A 21,721-nucleotide genomic window follows, 5' to 3' on the forward strand; every position below is an offset into this window, starting at 1 on the left:
GCGGCAGCCCGCCCCGCGCCCGCCGCCGCCTGAAGCGGGCCAGCAGGCCCTGACGAGGGCTCGAGCCGGGCGCTTCGCGGGCGCGCCGTCCCGCAGCGCGCGCCCCTCTGCGCCCAAGCCCTCCCCGGCGCTCGGAGCGCCCAGCTGACGCGAGGGCGACGGCCACGGCAGCCCCACTCTGCGCAGCCAGGCCCCCGCCGCTCCCCTCCCTCCTCAGACCCGGCCCTCGCGCCCTGTACGCCGCCCAGCCTGCTCTCGTGGCGCGCGGCCGGGCGCACTCCCGTCACCCCCCGCGCCGCGCCGTCCGGCTGACCCGGCGTGGGGGCGCTTGCGCGGCCGCACACCCAGAGCTCATGGCGCAGGCGCGGTCCGGCTAAGAGGCCAGCGTGGGGCGTGCCCGGAGCCGGCGCGGGGTCGTACGGGGCGGCCGCGCGCACGCAGGGGGCGTGGCTGCGCTGAGGGATCGGGACCCGAGCGCTGTGCTGCTCTGAGCCGGCGTCGCTGACTTGGACCCGAGGGTCAGTGGGCGGCGGGAACCCGGGCGGCCGGCGGGAGACCCACCCTTCCATCCCTTCCCGATTCGTTGTCCGCAGAGAGGCTCTTGGAGCCCCGACTTGGATCCCGCCGCGGGCTGGGGCTCCTGGAGCCGATTCAGGCGGCTCCCGCCGTCTCCGGGTCGCGCTCTCTGGACTCACGGCGGCGGTCTTGTTCCCCACTTTCTAGGTGGCACTGGGACTCGCCGTCGGAGGGAAGCCATCTGCACTGCCTGGCCGCACATCCCTGGACCTTCTTCGCGGGCTCCTCGCGGAGCCGCAGGTAGGTCGGCTTCTTACGGCGGCGGGGCTGTGAGCGCATCTCCCCGCGGTTTCCTGCATGCCGACTGCGGGAGAGGGTGCAGTGGGCTGCCCTCCGCGCGCTCTGAGGCTTTGGGCAGGTTAGTCCACTCCCGGTGCCCCGGTCTCCTCGGAGCAGAGAACCCTCTCGCGTTCCAGGCGCTGCCTTAGGCTTTGCGGAGGCCAGTGCGCCTGCGCCGCGGTACCTGCTCCGCGAGTGGCGCGCTGGCGGGTCCAAGAAAAGGGCTCCAGTTCCTCAGCACCAGGCAGGGTGGGGAGAGAAGCGAGAGAGTCCAAGAGATCCTCCGGCACGGAAGGGCCAACGTCATCCAAGTTTTGAGAGTGAAGTCCAGGCTTACGGAGGTTCAGACCCAAGCAGGGCTGGCTGCTTGGCTCAGGGGGAACCTTCTCCCTGAGGCTGCAGGGGACACAGAGGCATGAAGATGACTGGGCAGGGTGACAGCTAGGGTTCTGAGTGGGGTGGGAGGTTGGGGCTAGGAGAAGGGAAGGCAGAGAGCTGTGTAGTGCACTGGTTTGTGGGCAGGCAATGTGGTCTTTGCCCGCAGCCTGACACGTAACCTCAGATTGGTGGTGGGAGCTGGAGTGCTGTTCCTGGTTATTACTTCAGCAGAGCTGGGTGAGGGACTGCCCTAGACTCGTGAGTGGACTGCATTCATGTGCTGCTCCTTGGGCCACTGCTGCTAGCAGGCCCTAGAATATTTTTTTCCTGTGTTGGGATGGGAGGGGCTTTCTCGTGGAAGATCCTCTGGAGTGGGGGATGTACCTGCGAGGTTCCAGAATGCGTGGGTGGCAGAGGTAGGTGCTGGTGGCCCTGGCAGCTTTGAGTGCTGTGGGCAACCCTGGGAGGTGCTGGGCGGAAAAGCCAACAGAGTCACATCGCCCTGGGGGAACTCACTCTGTTGGGGTAGATAAACACATAGGAAACTGTGTGTGAGGGTGTGTGCAGGCCGCGGTGCCCATCAGTGCAAGCTGATGCAGCATTGGGGTATGCGTGGAGGGCTTGCTGGGAAAACTGCACGAGGAGGGGTGAGACAGGGAAGGTTCTGTGGAGGCCATGAGCGCACCTCTTTGCAGAGAGACTGGGAAGGTGGCTACAGTCAGGCTAGGCAGAGTGTGAGAGCCCCAGGAGAGGGCTCCCTGCGCTGGAAGAGAACTGTACCTGCTGATGGTCGCAGTCTCCTTTCCACGTCAGCGCTCTTTAGGCAGCTCACAGTTGGCAACCACTGCTCTTCAGGCCCTTTGCAGGAGTAACACTGGGGTTGTGAGAGAAGATGGCAAGCGAGGGTAACCTTGGGGGTCAGGCTGCTGTGCACGGGGTGCAGGGAGGTGGCTTCCGGGGAGGGTGGCAGTGCCTGCAGGCTGCACTCGGAGTGGTGAGGAGGGTCTGGGAAGCATGGCAGGGAGGCTGGAGGGGAGTAGCAGGGCCCCAGGCTTCTGTCAGGTGTTTGGGCAGCACCTGCCGTGCTCCTGATGCTGTGTTGTAGAGGGATCTGCTGCTGCAGTCTGTGTCCTCAGCAGTCACAGCATTTGGGGCAGCCAGAGCCACCTCCTCAGTGCACTGTGAAGTGTAGTAACCGGTGTGGTGAAGTGGTTAAGCACGTGCGTTCCAGAGCCGGGTTCTGCTGCCTCTGCCACTTAGTGGTTGGTGTGGGGCCGCAGACAAGTGACTTCACTCACCACTCTGCCGTGGGGGCGATAAGAGTAGCAGCCTCATCAGGGTGCCACTGCTCAGCGCGGATGGAAAGCTCAGTAGAAGCTTACTGTTTTTCTCCTCCTGAAGTTCCCTGACAGTCAGCCAGGATGTCCAAGGAAGCCCAGGGGTTTCTGATCAGGCCCCCTTTTCTTCTCCTGGGACTGACAGCATCTGCCGTCACACCGTGCCCTTGAGACATCACAGGTGGCATTTACCTGCCTTCTTGAACCTCTCAGGCCGACCTCCTGGGCCTTCTTCCAGTCGAGCTCTTAGCAGGGCACCAGGGATTTGCCTACTTGTTGCCTCCTCCTGCTACCCAAGTGGTGATGATTGGCCCTAGTTCTCGCTCTTCCCACCTTGTTTTCGGACAGATTGCCTCGGATGGTGGTGCGTCTGACAGTCCCATCAACTCTTCTCAGCTCTCCTGAGGCCGCAGCTGTCAGCTCCCCTGACCCTCAGCACTTGCCTGGAATGCCGGGGTCTGCCACGCCCCTCTTCAGCCCATCTCTGTTCCGTTGTGTCTTGTGTGCTGCTCCTGCCCACCCTCCCCTCTGCACCGGCTCTCCCTTCCTCCTCCCTTCTTGTAGTTGGTGCAGCAGCTGCCTCCGCTCCCAGCATGCTTTGTGGCCGTCACCGTCGGCAGGGTCCTTGCAGTGCCATCCGGGCAGCAGCCACTTAGGCCAGTACACACTCTTGGCCACAGATGGACCGGGCTTCCCCTGGGGTCACGTACACTGCCCTTAGTGGACCCCTGGATTGAGCGGCCCTGCTGTGGGGACCTGTGTGTGTGCACATGACCATGGAACAGGAGAGCACACCCAGTGATGTTCCTGGTGGTAAGCCCACAGAAAGGGGGCCCCCGGCCATGTGCATCCCCGGCCCATGGCCCCTTGGGGTGGATTTCCAGTGGGTGGCAGGCTCGGACTCAGGCACCTTTGATGGCTCCCCATGGCTGCTGGACAGCTTTTTGGCTCAGCTGGGCGATTACATGTCCTTCCAGTTCGAGCAGTGCCAGGACAGTCTCAGTGGCATCTGTGAGACCCTGGTGCCTGACGGGCTAAGCCCGGGCATGGACAGCCCCATACCTTGACGGGGACCTGCCCCTGCCTGACGCTTAAGAGCTGTTTTGCCAGAATCTGGAGGAAATTATTCAAGACCCAAATAATTTGGCTGACTACCATGTTGCAGTTCCCTGCTCCCTGCCCCCAGCCTCGAGCTGGCCCCCTGTGGCCCTGCAGCTGCCTGGAGTGAGGCAGTATTTAGCCAGGTTTTTGGAGGCCTTGGCACTCCACATAGGCGCTCCCCCCAGGCCTGTCCCAGCCACTGTGGCCACCCCCGCTATTTCTAGTTCCAGTTCTCTGTCCAAAATTGCTCTGTCTGAGCAACAGCTGGCCAAGGAGATCAGCCCTGGGTCGACAGACCCCCTGCCTTGTCCAGCTCTGCGTGCAGCACCCATCCTGGTCTTATAGGGCCAGTCTCTTCCCAGCCAGGGGAGGTAGCCCCCAAACCTACCCCTGTACTTTCAGAATCTGTTAACCCCCTGCCCAGAAACCAGATCCGGCTCACCCAGGGGGTCCAGAACTCCAGAAGAGAGAGGAGGAGGTTTCTGAGACAGGAGACCAGGAGGCATCCTTAGGTGCCCTACAGGGGTGCCCTAGGAGGACCACCATTTTCTCCTGCTCTCCGACTCACAGCCCTGGATTCTGAACACAGGCCAAGCAGGTGCAGCAGTGCCCCTTCTGATGAGCTCCACAGCCCTGTCAGGACAGAGTGGTGCAGCTGGATGCCTCTAGACATCGTACACCAGGTGTTGCCCTGTCCACCTGCCCTGTTACTGGGCACAGGGTGCATGTGTTTGGGCTCTGCCCCGTCTGAGCACCCACAGCCCTCGTCATCTCCCATGTGCCCTCCCCAGCGCCCCAGCAGAAATTTGGCCTCTGCCCTATGCCCTCCATCCTCTGGCTCCCCCAGGGGCCCAGAAGCTGCCTCCTGCTGGCCTCTCAGCTGCATGCCCACACCTCCCTGGGGAGTACCATCTCACCTGGGCCTATTCCCACCAGTTGGAGAGGGTTCCGTAGATAGTCCCCATCAGGTATTTGTACCATCTTTGTAAAGCATTGCCCATACTCAAAAACACCGCCTTCAGTGCTGGCTGGGACTAGGCTGGGTCTGCTGTGCTGGCGCTCTTTGAATCCGGTCCCTGGATGGTCTCTGCTGTGGCTCCCGTCCCGTCTCTGCTCTCTGTGGCCTCTGCCCTCTGGCCTGGAATTTAAGGAAGCCTGCGTGGGGGACGCAGCCACTTTCATCGTTCAGTATGAGTGGGATGGCACCTTGGCAGAGAAAGATGCTTCCCTGTGGGTTTACCGGCAGCCATGGCCAGCTGGGGCGGCTTACGTGCAGGAAGCTGGGATGCAGGTCCTCTTGCTGGTCTCAGCTCTGTTCCAGACGTTTTCCCCTTCTGTATGTTAACATCTAGCCACACCTGGTTTTCTTCAGCAGTTGGCATGAATTTTTACGTCTCAGGGCCTTTGGCCGTGCTGCCCTCTCAGTTTATGCTGTTCAGCAGTCCCAACCTCCCCCTCTACTCTTAAACATTGCTGATTCAGCACTTAAGCCCCAATGCTGTAACACCCGTAATCCTTGTATCTCTGGGTAGACTGTGAGCCTCTAGTGCAGGGGTCCTTTCTTAGTTTTGTGTCCCTGGTACACAGTCTATGCTCATTAAATGTGTGTTGGATCCATGACTGAGTCTGTGGTGTGGTGGCTGCAGACAAGCAGAGTCCTGGTTCTGTGGGCAGAAGCAGTGTGCCCATGCTGTCAGAAGCAGGCTAGGCCCAGCCACCATCATGCCAGGTCAGTGTCACACGTGTGGTTTCTGGTCGGGGCTTTGAGGCTCCAGGGGTCTGGTTGGAGGAGTTGGGCTGAATGGGTGGGAGTGGGAGGCTTGGCAGGTGGAGTGTGGGCTTGAGAACTGAGCAGACCAGAGCTGTGAGGCCCCAGGGGCAAAGGATTGGAATGAAGAAAGGCCTGTTCTGCACAAGGAAGGGTTTGCTAATGATGAGAGCTGAGCTCGGAAGCTCCTTCAAGCCAAGTGTAACACAGGATGGGCACAGTGCGCCCACTCAAGAGGGGCCATTAGGCAGGAATTTCAAGCCTGTTTCAGTTTTCCAACTGTGGAAACAACAAAAGAACACCTTACTGGATAGTAGGAAGAAAAAGTAAGAAATGTAGTAAGTTCCTAAAGCTTTTTTTTTTTAAGGAAAAACAGTAATAAACATCTGGTAAAAAAAATTAATAAAAATAGACATTGTTGGGGTTATTTAGTAATGGTCACTCTAAAAGGCTCTGGGTTCAGGTGGTTTTATGTGTGAGTTATTTCACGGCACAGATACCTTACACGTAAAACAGTGCAGACCTTGGAAATAGGTGGGAAGCTGATACAGCCTCCGAAGCAAGAGCTGCAAGCTGACAGAAGATGCCAGCGTGCAGTCTTGATTCTGATCGGATGGAGGCAGTCCCTGGATGCACTAGCCCAGCCTCAGTGCCTCTGCGGGGTCACACTGCTGCTCCTCTGTGCTATTGTTCAGGTGTGGGCACTGCTTTCGCAGGCTCAGGTCGGACTGCCGCCGCGCTCCCCCCCAGTGGTTGGCTGTGGCCTGGCCTGCCTATATGGGTCTGGTATCATTGGTGATATCAGAAGGGTCCTTGTTTGAGCCGGCAAGGCAGCTCTGGCACTAGACCCTCGAGCTGCTCTCTGGGCCGTGTGGCCCCGTAGACGCCCTGTGTGCTGCTGGCCTCTGCATGGGCTGCCTTTCCCGTCTCCATTTAGTGGACCAGGAGTAATTCCTTCAGCTCACGGCTCTGTTTTCCCTTCCTTCCCCCTGTCCTCCTGGGGCCTTTCCTCCCCCAGGCCCCAGACGGCTCCTGCAGGCTTGGGGTATAGTCTGGCATACCTCCTGAGGGAATTTGGGGAGAGACTGGATGACCTGTTTTTTAATTTGGAAAATGGTTCCTATTGTGCTTGGGCTCTTACCACGAAGGACGGGAAAGGAGGGCCAGGCCTCAGTGGCAATGGCAAGGTTGCTTGTTCTGTGTGTCTGCACACATAGGGTCAGGAGAGGATGGGAGGGTTCTGGCCTGGCCCTCCAGACAAGCAGTGCCTACAGTATTGTGTGAAGTGACAGCTTCATCTCCTGCTGGCGCTGTGGCCTGCCTTCGGGTAGATGTGATGATGTAGCTGCTTTCACACTCTGGGGGAGAAGGAGCAGAGGGCCAGGAGAGGAGGCCCTGCCATGTGCTGTGGGAGGAGGGCCCTTGGGTCATAAACTATTCCCGGCTCTCTGCACAGAGGTGGACAGCCCAGAGGGGGGCGCTCCTGCAAGTGGCATGGTCTGGCAGGGTGGTCCGGCAAGGTGTACCACATGTGCTCAGGGACAGGCCGAGGTGCTGGGGCCTGACTTCCAGACCATTGCGTCCGTCCCTCACTTCCCTTGGAAATACCCGGAGACTGATTTCCTAAAGATCAGACGCGGCACCATGGCTGGATTTTTAAAACTACCTGTCTCCAAAGAAAGTTCTAACACCGGAAGTGTTGAAGTCGATGTCAACATTTATAAAGCTGGTAATAATGAAGGCACCTGGCAATTGGTGTGGACGGGTGAATAGAAGAGAATAGAGAACTTTGATATAGAGCCAAATATAGGGATTTAGTTTATGCTAAAGGTGGTGTTTCAAACTAATTGGGTAAGATGGATTATTCACTAAAAGGAGTTGGGACAACTGGTTAGCCATCTAGAAAACAGTAAAGCTGTTCCCCTACCTCACTTTTTACACCAGCCTTATTCCAGGTGGATTAAAGATTTCACCGTGAAACCAGAAAAGGACTACAGGGAAATATGGGTGAATTTTTTTTCTGCCTGTGATTCCAGGACTTTAAATGTTTTAGATGCCTGGAATTGCTGAAGACATGGAGAAATAAGTTTTCTCCTGCTGCTGCTGGAGCATCAGGTCCCACAAGCCACCCACATGGCATTTGTAGGAGGCAGACGCTGACCTGACCCCTTGCCCACGTGCAGATGGCCACCACTCGTCCTGCGTGTGGGCTTTAGAGCGTGGACTTGAGCTCGGACACCTCACCGCCTCTGCCCAAGCTGCCGGGCCTGGTGTCACCTGACCTCTCTGAGCAGTTAGAAGGGTTTGTCCTCAGGGCGGTGGGAGAGTTGAATGAGATAACAGGGTGGAGTGGCCCGAGGCTGGTGGGGGGCACTGCATTATTAACAGCAAAACTGGGAACAGTGCAGTTTCAGGGATAAGGAGTGAGGTCCACAGCCCTGTTGTGTTACCCCGTTCTACCAGTCAAGATGTGCCAGATTGTGCTGCAGTGACAAAAACCTCTAGCATCTCAGCCACTTATCCTCACAGATCAGTCGGGTGCCCTCTGTGCACTGCAGTCCCTCAGGGACCCATGCCATCAGGAATTCCGCTGGACATAGTTCTCCACAACCACAGAGGCAGGGGGAAGACCAGAGTGAACCACCAGTGATGTGTGTCATTCCCCTTCCATTCTCATGGCCAAAGGAAGCCACCGAGCCACACTTGAGTTCCAAGGGATGAGAGTGGCCAGTCCTACCCTGGGGCACTCTGTGTTAGAAGAGCGAGTGTCCACTCACCAGGACACCACAGTACAGCTGTTGAGGAAGTGGGGGCGGGCCTGAGTCGGTTCCCGTGGAAAGATGCCTGAGTGAGTCTGCTGGGGCTGCGTGACTTGAACAATGGAAGTGTATTTTCTCACAGTCCTGGGGGCTAGAAGTCCAAGATCAAGGGGTCCACAGGGTTGGTTCCTTCTGAGGCCTCTCTCCTTGGCTTGTAGGTGGCCATCTTCTTGTGTCCTCACATGGTCATCCCTCTGTGTGTCTCCTAATCTTTTCTTATATGGACTCCAGTCTGATTGGGTTGGAACCCACCCATATGACCCCATTTAACTGTTATCACCCCACTCAAGGCCATTTCTCCAAGTGTAGTCCCATTCTGAGGTGCTGGCGTTAGAACTTCAACATAGGAATTTTGAAGGACATGATTTAGCCCATGATACTGCGCAAGATGGGTTTCTTTGTTTTTTGTTTTTGCAGTTTGGGTGGTGGTGTGCACAGCCTGCTGTGGGTTGAGGGGTGCCCGTGCACAGAGCCCCTCCAGGCCTGGAGCAAGAGGCACCCGGTTCTGCATGCGAGACTCTTAGTTCTTACTAAGGAATCTCTCCCTACCTCGGGACGAAGACATGATCCGCTGTCCCCAAGTTGTGGTGTTTTGCCTTTGACATTGAGTGTCGAATCCCCTTGTCATGTGCAGGGTACGGGAGGGTCTCCTCTCGTCATCAGAGAGCCTGTGAAGAGCAGGGCCCTCTGCCCACCTGCGCTGGACGTGCAGCAGGCGTGGGATGTGGGCTTCCACTGGTGCAGCACTGAGCTGGGGGCTCGTGTTCCCCACAGCATGGCCTGTTCCATCCTGACCGAGAGAGGACCCCGTCTCCCCTGTCCCGCAGGGCGCAGGACTGCGGCCTCAGGTGCCGGCTGTGCCTGCTGCGGTGCTGCCTCTCCTGCACGCCTGCGCTGGTCTGGTCTCTCCCTGCTGCTGATCTAGCTCACTCGTGAGTCTTTATTATCTGGTAGAGAAACATCACCCCCCCCCCCCCCCCCGCTTTGCTCTTCAAATTTTGTCACGAACAGAAGTGGACAGGCTGGCCTAGTGGACCAAGGCGTGCCTGCTGCCCAGCTCTGGTGGCGGTCAGTCCTTGCCCTGGGGGCGCCGTGTCCGTGGCGGCCTTGCCGAGTGCGCTTCCCAGACAGCAGGAGCCATGAGCTCACTTGGTTTCTCTTGGGGTCTTGGTGTCCTCATTTGTAGCTGGGTGACACAATGTGTGACCTGGGGGCATCCAGGCTGGGCCTGGGAGGAGCCCCTGGCCTACAGCGTGCCCTCAGCAGCCTGTACCTTCTCTCCTGGCTCGGGGCACACGGCCACAGCTGGGGCCTGTGGCTGGTGGGTTTGTGCACTTGCCAGGTGCTTCTGTCTTCCCACTGGCAGGGTCACCAGACAGTGGAGAGGGATGACCTTGGGCTGCTCTCCATGTGTGCGTCTGAGCAACACAGGGCTTGGGCCAGTGGTCAGGGAGTGAGCCCGTGCTTTGCCATGCGGGTGGCCGTTCTTTACAGCTGAAGTGTGAGTGCTGTGTGGTCACTGCAGGGAGTGGTGGCCGCCAGGGGTGCTGCATCCCGTGCTCTGTGAGGCCCCAAGAGCACAGTCTTGTTCACCTTGACGCATTCGCGCAGTAGCCAAGCTTTCTAAAGGCCGCAGGGTGGTGGGTGGCCTGTGAGGGTCTGCAGCCTAGGGGATCCAAAAGGCATGAGGTTGGCCAGCGACTTGATCCAGCGTGCTGCCCCTGGGGCACAGCAGCCTGTCACCACCCAGACCCTGTGTTCCTCCCTTGAAGATCGCGGTGCAAACGGAAGCCTCAGGGTGGCGTTGGCCGGGAGGGTAACCCAGGCCCGGGACAGTGAAGCCCCTGCCCTCCTGGCCCGCTCCAGGTGCACACTTCACAATGCCCACCGCAGCCCCCTGGTCCCTGTCGTCATCCCCTTCCCCCAGCAAGTCACCGAACTTCTCCAGATCCCACTTTTGCTGCCTGTAAATTGGGTGGAATTTCTGCCTCGCATGTGCCTGCAAGGTGGCAGGTGTGTCAGCGCTGTGATCACTGCCCCTGACTCCCCTCCCTCAGACTAACCGTACGCTGCCGGCAGCTGTTAGCGTAATGCACATGTGTGTGCACAGACCCCACGGAGCACTGTGAACATGCGTACATCTCTCAGCACATCATCTGCATGTCTGTGAACGTGTGGTAGACATTGCTGGGGCACATCCCGCTCGAGGTAGCCTCTGCCACAGGAGCAGCCACGCGGATCCCTGTCAGAAAGTGTGTCGCCACAGTGTGGTTAGGAGCCCCTCTCCAAGTGGGACTGGGTGCCCAGGGGCTGCCTGGGCACATTCCCAACCCTCAGGCCAGGCACCAACCCTCGGGGATCAGCCTCTGGTCCATGCGCTAGGTGAGCGTTGTCGTCAGCCCTGGACCCTGGCCACTGTGAACCAGGCCTCCCGGCAGAAGTGGGCCCCAAAGGCCAGCACTGGCGCACAGGAATGCTCATACTTCCTGTAAAACAACAAGTTTTTCCGGCGCTGGCTAGGTTCCTGCCCCTGCCCGTAAGTGCCTGGGGGCAGGCTGGCTGAAAACGCCCCTAAGTTAGGCTTCCTTCCTGCCATCTTGCCAGGCTCCTTGGACCCACTCCTGGGGGTGACGGACGTCCTCAGCTGCAGCTTGAGACGCCTGTTGATGAAGAGGCCCTGCCCGCCCATCCTGCCCACCCCTGCCTCCCAGTGGCCCCTCACCCTGGCATTTCCTCTCCGCTTGGCAAGGGCCGTCTGTCCCCCAGTCCCAAGGACAAGTCTGTGACTTGTGCCCACAGCTGCAAGAAGCCCTGCTGGCTGTGGGGCAGACTGGCCATTCACACCTCATGCACTGCAGCCGGAGGTACCTTTGTCTCCACAAGGCTCACTTGCTGCCCAGCCAGCCTGGCCCTGCCAGCTCGAGAAAGCTTGGTGGAGCACCCAGCAGGCACTTGGCTGTGGCACGGCCGGGGAGAACCGGCTGCAGCGGGCGGGTGGGAGGGCCCGGACACCCATCACAGTGCTTGCACCTTGACTGCCACAGAGGATCCTGGTCCTGGGGACTCGGCTCTGACTTGGCCTCTCTTGCCCTCTCCCCCAAACACAGTGGGGCCCGGCCGAAAGGGTCGCTCAGAGACCTGGTGGACTTAATGTCCAGGCACTGTGTTCAGTGCTGCCGGCTCACTGCAGGCCAGGAGCCTTGGCCTTTGGAGAAGCCTGGGGCCCAGTGGTCTTCACACAAGCACTGGCAGCCAGCCCCAAGGGGTCTGGGATGCTGCCCCAGGGAGGTGGGGTGAGTGCCGCTCCTGCCTGAGGAGGTGAGCCTTGCTGGAGGGGCAGCTTCCGCCCCGGGAGCTGGGAGGGCTCTGCAGGAGCAGGAGGCCTCCAAGTTGCAGAGGCCCTTAGGCCAAGCACAGAGCTGCTGGCTGTCCTTCCCAGGGCCTTCAGGGGTGCTGCGCTCAGCCCCACCGCAGATACCTGTGTCTGCAGCTGTTCCCCCAGCTCCGCCTCACAGGCCGCCCAGCTCGCGGGAGGTGCCCAGGGTGTCCACGAGGCTCAGAGGAGGCTCCTGGCCGAGACTCGGGCGTTTTCCCTGTGCACTCACAAAGCAGCCAGCACAGGGCCTCGCCAAGCCCCCGGCCGAGCTCAGTCAGTGGAGACTGAGGCCGCAGCCTGCCACTCCTAGGACGGGCCTCTGGCCCTGTAGATGGAAGGCTGTTGGTGGGCGTGCCCCCCCCCTCGCAATGCAGAGTTAATGGGTGCACTTACTGCCCCGGGGAGGGGCGTTCAGAGATGGTGCTGGCTCCCGCCCTCCCAGTGGGCTCCGAGCCTGCAGTGTGCAGGGCTGCTCCTGGCACCGTCTGCCCTCCCTCCCTTCCCTGCTCCCCCCCACTCCTCCCCCTACCCCGGGCCGCGCTGGCCACACTGCATCCCCGGAACCCCTCCCCGGGATCTGCATCTTTGAAGCCATGATACTGACAGGGGATTCAATGAATCCAAGGTCGCCAGTCCAGCGTTGACAGATGCCCGGCCACGATACTATTTCTGATTTAATAACCGAATGGGAGGCTGGCCCTTGGTAATAATTAGGGCTAATTACTGAGGAGGTGTTGACAGACGGGCTGAGAGGAAACAAACTACCTTTATCCTGGGGCTTAGAGTCGGATTACTCGCCCGGTGCTATCTGCCCCTCGGAAAGCAGACGCTTCAATCACTCACCGAGGCTTCAAAGGGGAGAGGCCTGGCGGTGCGCGGGCTCGGAAGGAGCTATGAAGTGCGCCTTTGACTCCGAATCGCCAAGTGGAGCCCCGTTCCAGAAATGGTTTCTTTGTGAAGTTGGAGTTGCCCGGCAGCCCTGCCTTCTGTGCGCGGGCCGCGGAGGGAGCTGCCGTGGGCGTGGCGGCCGGTCCTCCACGGGCTGGCGTGAGCAGGGGCTGCGCGGGTGGGTCCTGGCCCGCGGGGTGTGTGCAGTGCCCTGTGGCCCGGAGCCGCAGGGGGCGGCGTTGGGATTGACCGTCCCAGCAGGCCTGCTCCTTCCGTCTTCTTCGCGGGACACAGCTCTTCCCCGCCGCCGTGGGCAGGTGTGGCTTCTCTGGGAGGCAGCTGTGTCCTTGGCCTTATTCATGGCAGGACCACTGGGCTGTCCCTACCCCTGTCTTGGGCAATGAGCCAACGCCATGGATGACAGGACACTGACCGGCAGGGGCCTTGGCGACTGAGAGGGACACTTGGAGAAGCGCTGTGTCGGAGGCTGGTTTCTGGTGTGCTATAGGTGCCCGTGCCGACTCCCTATCTCCCCGAGTTTTGAAGATGATGGGGGAAGGGTCAGACCTCCAGTTCCTGGGGTGAAGCAGCAGGTTTCCCAGTGACCTGGCCTGCACTGCCCAGGCTGCTGCTTGTATGATGTGGCTTTGAGGGGCCAGTTCTGGGATTCCCGGCCTTGTTCTGGTCTGTCCTGATCAGGAAGGGCGGGGGGGGGGGGGGGGGGGGGGGCTAGTGACCAGTCCTCACTCAGGGCAGTCCTGTCCAGAGAGCATCTTTCCAGCTCCAGGGGTAGCCTGGGAGGTGCAGAGGGAGTGCGTCTCTGTTCCTGCTGGCCGGGGTGGGGACCGGCCACCTCAGAATCTTCCTACTGGAGTGGCTGAGCTTCTTCAGAGAGGAAATGGGTTGCTGAGGAGGCTGGGAGAGAGCAGTGTGGCTAAGTCAGCGGTCAGGGAATTTCCCTGGCGCGCTGCTCTACTTCTGGAAGTGCCGACAGTGATGAAGATGAGAAAAGTCACCAGCTAATTTGCTTAACTTAATACTGACTACCTGGTAGTGGGGGAACTGTTGATGAATTTAAATCTATTTATATTAGGGCAAAAATAGGAGGGTGAATTATTTTAAATGGGAGAAGCACTTACAAGTTGGCATGAAATCTGTTTAAGGTCATTTTAAGTAGAATTAGAAATTGGCTTTGAAGCCAGAGAAGTCTAAGCAGGAAACTGGGTTTTCATAATACGTTAGTGGTAAATTAAATACCGTTAGCACAAAAATATTGTACAATATATTTTATTTGAAAAACAGCCTCCCAAAAAATGGCCAAGAGAGCAGTGGACCACTGCATTACCTTGTGCACAGAAGCATGCCTGAGCCCTGTTCCCATCATTAACATCTTACGTTAGCGTGATTCAGAGGTCGCAGTAATGCACCAAGATTGACACATCGTTATTGACTCAAGTCCATACCTTATTCAGATTTGTGTGTGTGCGTGCGCGCGCGGAAGGTTGGCCCTGTGCTAACATCTGTGTCCATCTTCCTCCACTTCATGTGGGATGCTGCCACAGCGTGGCTTGACAAGCAGTACATAGGTCTATGCCCGGGATCTGAACCTGTGAACCCTGGGCCACCAAAGCGGGGCATGCAAACTTCACCACCGCGCCACCAGGCCAGCCCCTTATTCAGATTTCTTGAGTTTTTACCTAGTGTCCTTTTTCTGTCCAGGATCCCATCTAGGACACCACGTTACATTTAGTCATCCTGTCTCCTTAGTATCCACTGAGCTGTGACGCTTTCATAGACTTCCCTGGTTTTTACGGCCTTGACAGTTTTGAGGAGTACTGGACAAGTCTTTTGTAGGGTGTTCCTCAGCTGGGATTTGTCGCATGTTTTTCTCATAATTAGACTAGGGTTGTGGGTTTCTGGGAACAAGACCTCAAAGATAAAGTACCATCCCATACCTCATATCAAGGGTATGTCTTGTCAACTTGACATCTCTGTTGATTTTGACCTTCGTCATCTAGCTGAGGTCGTGGTTGCCAGGTTTCTCCACTGGAAAATTATTATTTTTTTCCTTCCTTTCCAGACTGTCCTCTTAGAAAGGAAGTCACTCTGTGCAGTCCCCACACACACAGGAGCGGCAGTTCTATTCCACCTCCCTGTGGGCGGAGGATACATAAATTATTTGGAATTCTTCTGCATGGGAGATTTGTCTACTCTCCTCCATTTATTTATTTCTTCATATCAGTATGAACTCTCAAATATCTGTTATTAATACACTTACGATTATCATGAAATGTACTTACGGTGAGTCTTAACACGTGGCCATACCGGCACCGCCAAATCTGAGGACAGAACTGGCTGTGTTACCTCAGGACCTCCTCCAACTGCCCCTTGGTAGTCAGCCCCTCCCCCAACCCCGGGCACCTGCCCATCTGTGCTCCCTCCCTAGTTTTGCCTTTTTCTGAATGCCGTATCAATAGAGTCGTACAGTATGTAGCCTTTTACTCACCATGATTCTCTAGAGCTTGATCCACGTTGTCGCATTTGTCAAGAGTTTGTTCTTTTATTGCTCAAGGGTGTGCCACTCATTCTGGGTGCTCATCTGGGTAATTTGCCATTTGGGGCAATTTGAATAGAACTGCTATAAGCATTCATATATGGGCTTTTGTTTGCAAATAAGTTTTCATTTTTCTAGAATAAATACCTAGGGGTGGGATTGCTGGGCAATGTGACATATGTATATTTCATTTTATAAGAAGCCGCCCAGTCATTTTCCAGAGGACTCACATTCTCACCAACAGTGTCGCCCCACGTGTCCGTCAGCACTTGGTTTTGCCAGATTTTTCTCCTCTTTGTTTTAGCCATTCTAATAGTTTGTGGTCTTCAGTTCCATCTCATCTGAGTTGTCGGGTGTATGTGCATTGAGTTGTTTATAGTATTTCCTTCTCATCCTTTTCATGTTTGTAGTGTCTGTACTGATAATCTTTCTTTCATTTTTGTAGTTTGTTTCTTCTCTCTTTTTTTGTTGTCAGTCTAGCTAGAAATTTAGCGATTTTGTTGATCTTTTTACAGAACTAATCTCTAGTTTTGTTGATTTTCTCTGCTGTTTAGTCTCTGTTTCATTTATTTCTGCTCTTTCTTATGATTTCCTTCCCTCGGCTTGCTTCGGGCTTATTTTGCTCCTCATTTTCTAGTTTCTTAGGGTGGAAGCTAGGTCTTTCTTTGAGAACTTTCTTCTTTTCTAATGTAGGCATTTAATGCTATAAATTTTCCTCTATACCCCACTTTAGCTACATCCTACAAGTTTTGATATTTTGTTTTTCATTTTTATTCAGTTAAAATATTTTCTTGGGGCCAGCCCACTGGTGCAGCGGTTAAGTGCACATGTTTCACTTCGGCGGCCTGGGTTTCATCAGTTCGGAACCCGGGTGCAGACATGGCACCACTTGGCAAGCCATGCTGTGGTAGGCATCCCACGTATAAAGTAGAGGTAGATGGGCACGGATGTTAGCTCAGGGCCAGTCTTTCTCAGCAAAAAGAGGAGGATTGACAGCAGTTAGCTCAGGGCTAATCTTCCTCAAAGAAAAAAAAAAGAAAATTTTTTTTCTAATTTCCTGAGACAACGTCTTCGATTCATTGATTGCTTAAAAATGTGGTGTTTGTTTTCCAGATATTTGGAGATTTTCCAGTTCTCTTTCTGTTATTGATTTCCAAGTTAATTCCATGTTAGAGAACATACTTTTGGTTCTACATTTTTTTAGTTTTGTTTTATGACCCAGTATATGGTCCATCATGATGAATGTTGTGTGCACGTTTGAGAAGCCTGTGTTTTTCTGTTGGGTGGAGCGTTCTCTTGCTGTCACCCAGGTGAGGTAGGTAGAGTATTAGTCAGGTCTTCTGTGTGACTCCCTGACCACTCGTTGAGTCAGTGGCTCAGGAGGAGTTGAAGTTTCCAGCTCTGACATACTTGTCTGTTACTCCCTTCAGTGCCATCAGGTTTTCCTTGGTGCATTTTATAGTTCTGTTGTTAGCTGAATATCCATTTAGGACTTTTATATCTTCTTGATGAATTGATGCCTTTTAGCATTATGTATCCTTCTTATCCCTGATAATATTCCCTGTTCTGAGGTCTACTTTGTCCGATACTAATATATTCACTCCGGTTTTCTTTTATTATTTGTAAAGTGTATCTTGTTCATCTTTTTACTTTTAATCTATCTATGTTTTTATATTTAAAGGGTTTCTGCTAGATAACTTATAGATGGGTCTTTTTTTTAACAGCTTATAGTTGTTGGGTCTTATAATTAACACACTGAGAGCATTTACATTGTTGTAATCATTGATACGGTTCTATTTAGGTCTACCATTTTGTTGTTTTCTCTTTTTCCCTGATTTTTTATTGTTCTGTCTCCTCTTCCCTGCCTTTTGGATTATTTGGATATTTTCAAATACTCTGTTTAAGTTTTTCTGTTGGCTTTTTGGCCATATCTCATTGTATTCTATATGTTTTTAATGGTTGCTCTAGGGGTTACATCATACATACTTAACCTTTCACAGTCGTCTTAGAGTGAATATTTTTTTGTTTCAGGTAAAATATAGAAGGCTTACAATCATATAGATCTCCTTACCCTCCTGCCTTCATGTTATAGCTGTTGTATTCAACACCCCACCAGACAGTGTTATAATTTTAATGACATATATGTTCACTTAAGAGGTGAAAATTTGTCTTTTATCTTTGCCCAGATATTTACCATTTCTCTTCCACATTTCTTTCTGATAGTCATTTCTTTTGAGCTGTAAAACCTCCTTTAATATTTCTTTTAGAGCACATCAACTGGCAAGAAATTCTGCTGGTTTTCCTTCATCTGAGAATATCTTTATTTTGCCTTCATTCCCAAAGGATAATTTTCTGGATATAGAATTATTTTCTTTCAGTGCTTTAGAAATGTTGCACTGTCTTCTGGCCTCCATAGTTTCTGGTGAGAAATACACACATTCAAATTATTATTTCCCTGTGTATAATGTGCCATTACTGTCAAGATTTTTTTTCTCCATTGTTATTCTTCAGCAGTTTAATTATGACGTGAGTGTGATTTTCTTTGCATTTATCCTGCTTATGATTCATTGAGTTCTTGAATCTACAAATTTTTGTCTTTTCCCAAATTTGTGAAATTTCAGGCATTATTTATTCAAGTAATTTTCCTACCCCATCTCTTTCTCTTCTCAGACTTCAATGACATGAATGTTGGACCTTTTACTATTATTCCACAAGTCACTGTTGGTCTAATTATTTATTTCAGTCTTTTTCTTTCTCATTTTATATTGGATAATTTCTGTTGATCAGTCTTCATGTTCATTGACTCTTCTTTGTCATCTCCCATTCCATTATTGATTTTTTGTTTCAGATATCATATTATTCAGTTATAAAATTTCCCTTTTTTTAATTTCTATTTTTCTGCTGAGAGCTTTCCTTCAATTCATTTCAAGTATGTTTACCTTTGTCTCACAGAGCATAATCATAAAAGCTCTTTTAAAATCTTATCTGATATTTCCAACATCTGAATCATCTCAAGGTTGGCATCTGTAAGTTGTCTTTTCCCTTGAGAATTGGTCTCATTTCCTGGTTCTCGGTGTGTTGAATAATTTTGTATTGTACCCTAGATGTGTCTTGGATTGGGTCCTCTGGAGAATGTTGTTTCGTGTTAGCAAGCAGTCAGCGCAGTTAGATTTGCATCACAAGTTCTGTCTCGCCCTCTGTGGGCTATGGTTTTAATCCCGTTTCAATTTTCAAAGCTTTTGCTGTGCTGCGTTGGGTCTGCCCCACACATCAGTCACTCGGGGGTCAGTCTGTGTTGGGCGGTTGTTTAAATCTTAATCAAGTTCTTAAAACGGGTGCTGCTTTGGTTCCGTCCCATACACGTTCAGCTTGAGGTAAGCCTGGGACTCTTGTGGGTCCACTCACAGGGTAAGGGGCCTTTTTCTTTAGCTCTTTCCTCTCTGCAGTCTTCTCCCTCTCTCTCTCTCTCTCTCTCTCTCTCTCACACACACTCACACACACACACACACACACATACACACACAACCATGCGCGCACATGCACACGCACTCCATCTGGCAGAGCTCCCTTCCCTTGGTTCCTCTGGCCAGAAAGATGGAGGTTTCTCTGTTGCTTCTTCCACACAGCTCCGTGTCTAGGGCCCATCCTTGGGGTAGTGTCTAGAGAGAAGAGAAAAACAAACCTTAGGGATTTCCTCTCACATTCTTTAGACTTTTTCTGTGTACCACCATCCAGAAGTTAGGCATTTCTATCCAAGTTTTAGCCACTGTTGCCTTGCAGCTATGCACCCTTGGCCCAGCCTCAAGACAATGCCCCAAGACGTAAAAATAAAGATGGGAAACCATTGCCATACAGGTCATTTCTCCAAGTTTTTGCTTTCCTCCAAAATCTGTCTGCTGTGGTTCACTTTTCAGAGTTCTCAAGTAATTGCCTTTTATATTTTGTCCAGAGTTTTTAGTTACAATCAGCCAGAGAGGCTGCAGTTAGGTTACTTCATCCTGGCCAGAACTGGAAGCCTCTCAGTGTAGTTTCAGTTTACATTTCTCCATGAGTGGGGTTAAGCATCTTTTCATGTGTTTGAGGGCCATTTTCATATTTTTTTAATGAATTATCTATTCATGTCTTTTGTCCATTTTTCTATTTGGTCTTTAGTCTTTCTTTCCTGAATTTTGAAGAGTTCTATATACTTTAAAGACACTAGACTTTTATCCCTTTGGACATGCAAAAATTTAAAAATTTGTTAAGTATTTTATCTTCTTAGTTGGTATTGTAAATGGTGTTTTTCTCTAATGGGTTGTTGTCTTTGTATATGAAAACTATTGAGTTCTCTTTGTTAGTTTTATTTCCTGCTACCATACTGAAGTTCTTTTTCAGTGTTTGAATCTGTTTTATCATTGATTGTCTAGGACTTTCATGTACACCATCATATAATCTGGAAGATAGTTTAACATCTTCTCTTCCAATTCACATGCCTCTAATTGATTTTTCTTGTCTAATTGCATTGGCTTAAACCTCCAGTACATTGTTGAATAGTAGTGTGGACAATGGGTGTTCTGATCTTAGTGGACATACCTCCAGTATTTCTTCATAGGAGCACGTTGGCTTTAGAACTAAGGAGAAAGTGTGTGTGTGTGTGTGTGTGTGTGTGTATTTTAGTCATTTTTAAGAAACCCATCAGTTTCTGTTTGCTTAAGCATTTTAATAAAAAATGAGTATATTGAATGTTGTCAAAGGTTTCTCAGCATCTATGGAGATAATTACATGATTTTTCTCTGTAGATCTATTAATACGGTGTATGACATTCATGGATTTCCTAATTGAACCAATCTTGCATTCCTAGGATAAATTTCACTTAGTCATCATGTATTATTTTATTAATTTGATATTGTATTCCATTTGCTAATATTTTATTTACTGTTTTTGTATGATATTCATACATGGTATTAGTTCTACTTATCTTCTCATCGAAACTTTATTTATTTATTTTTTTTTGAGGAAGATTAGCCCTCAGCTAACTACTGCCAGTCCTCCTCTTTTTGCTGAGGAAGCCTGGCCCTGAGCTAACATCCACGCCCATCTTCCTCTACTTTATATGTGGGATGCCTACCACAGCATGGCGTGCCAAGCGGTGCCATGTCCGCACCCGGGATCCAAACAAGCGAACCCTGGGCTGCCGAGAAGCGGAACGCGCAAACTTAACCACTGTGCCACTGGGCCGGCCCCTCATCGAAACTTTAAATATATCTCATGAATTCTATTATGTAGTGTTTCCGTGGTCATTTTTTTAAATTTGTGGTTTAAGTATTTCCCCTTTCACCTAAAAGTTGTTTAATAAATGGTTTTTAATTTTTAGTTGGGAGGATCTTTTTGGTTTTTATCTTCTTAATTTCTGGTTTAATTGCACTGTGATCATAGAATATCGGTCAAAGAATATTTCTTTATGAAACTTATTGAGGTTTTCTTTGTGACCCAATATATGATCAAGTTTTACACATGTTCCATGTGCCCTTGAGAAGGTGTAGTCTCTGTAATCAGAATGTGATGCTCCATGTAGATCCATATATTTACCTTGTTGAGTCTTCTGTCTCCTTGGCTTATTATTGTCACTTGATCTGGCTTACCCTGAGAGTGGTATACCACGTTCTCCAATTACTAGTGAGTTTTTTCCTGTGACTCCTTGCATCTCCTGTAGTTTCTACTTTATAAAGATGGTGTTTCTGTTATTGAGTCCCTAGATATTCATAATTGTTATATACTTAGTCTGAATTGCAGCTTTTAAATTAGAAAGTGTCTGGCTTTGTCAAACCTAATGCTCTTTGGCTGGAATTCGACTTTGCCTGCTGTCAGTATTGCAACTCCCGCTTTCTTACTGTTTTCATTTGCCTTGTAGACCCTTGTCCATCTCTGATTGTAGCCTTTGGAAATCACTTTATCTTTTTTTCATATTGACTTATCCTGAGTATGAGTCCTTTACAGATATATGTGTTGCGAATATTTTCTCCCTGTCCGCAGCCTCATTTTTTACTTCCTTGGTATAGCTTGATGAGAATTATGATTTTGAGCTTCATCCATGAGACTGGAATTTATCCATTTTCAGTTTTGTGGAGTGTCCTATTGTATGACTATACCAAATGTATCCCATTCTGCAACTGATGGCCGTTTGGGTTGTTTCTAGTTTTATCATTATCCACAATACTATGAACATTCTGGTACAAATCTCTTAATGTAGGCTGTGAGAATTTCTTTAGGGTGTTCATCTAAGAGTGGGGTTGCTGAGTCATAAGGCGTACAAGGTATTTACACTTGTTTTCCAAAGTGGTTGTCTCCATTTCTGCTCTGCCACAGGGGAGAGGGGTCCAGTTGTCCCACATCTTTGTCAACATGTGACAAACTGTTTAATTTTTCACTAATCTGGTAGGAGAGTAATTATATCACATTATGGTTTTGACAGGAATTTTCAAGATTATTAGTTAGGATAAACGTCTTTCATATGTTGATTGGACGTGTGTATTTCTTGTGAAACGTCTGTTCAAGCCTCTGCCCCTTTTTCTTTGTGGTGTTTGCTTTTTTATTGTATTGAAACAGTGTATTCTAGCGCATCCAGTGTGCGTGTCTTCCTCGCCTCCCGGAGCAGCTTTCGTATTG

General features: G+C 51.9%; 1 protein-coding gene across 6 annotated transcripts in view; it reads left to right on the top strand.

Annotated features, from left to right (window-relative positions):
* The first annotated feature begins 402 nt into the window (after positions 1 to 402).
* Positions 403 to 21,721, top strand: part of GNB1L (G protein subunit beta 1 like) — a 58,377-nt gene continuing 37,058 nt past the window's right edge. For 2 of the 6 annotated variants that reach the window (XM_070628070.1, XM_008542680.2), the window contains exons 1-3: positions 409 to 518; positions 724 to 816; positions 2,919 to 3,383. In XM_070628070.1, coding sequence (XP_070484171.1) covers positions 3,341 to 3,383 — 43 coding nt within the window. In that variant the 5' untranslated portion in view covers positions 409 to 518; positions 724 to 816; positions 2,919 to 3,340. Of the gene's footprint in view, positions 519 to 723; positions 817 to 2,918; positions 3,384 to 21,721 lie in introns of all 6 variants that reach the window. The other 4 variants (XM_070628073.1, XM_070628075.1, XM_070628072.1 and 1 more) reach the window with 2 other exon arrangements.

Source organism: Equus przewalskii, chromosome 7 (genome assembly GCF_037783145.1).
Source record: "Equus przewalskii isolate Varuska chromosome 7, EquPr2, whole genome shotgun sequence".
Classification (NCBI taxonomy): Eukaryota; Metazoa; Chordata; class Mammalia; order Perissodactyla; family Equidae; genus Equus; species Equus przewalskii.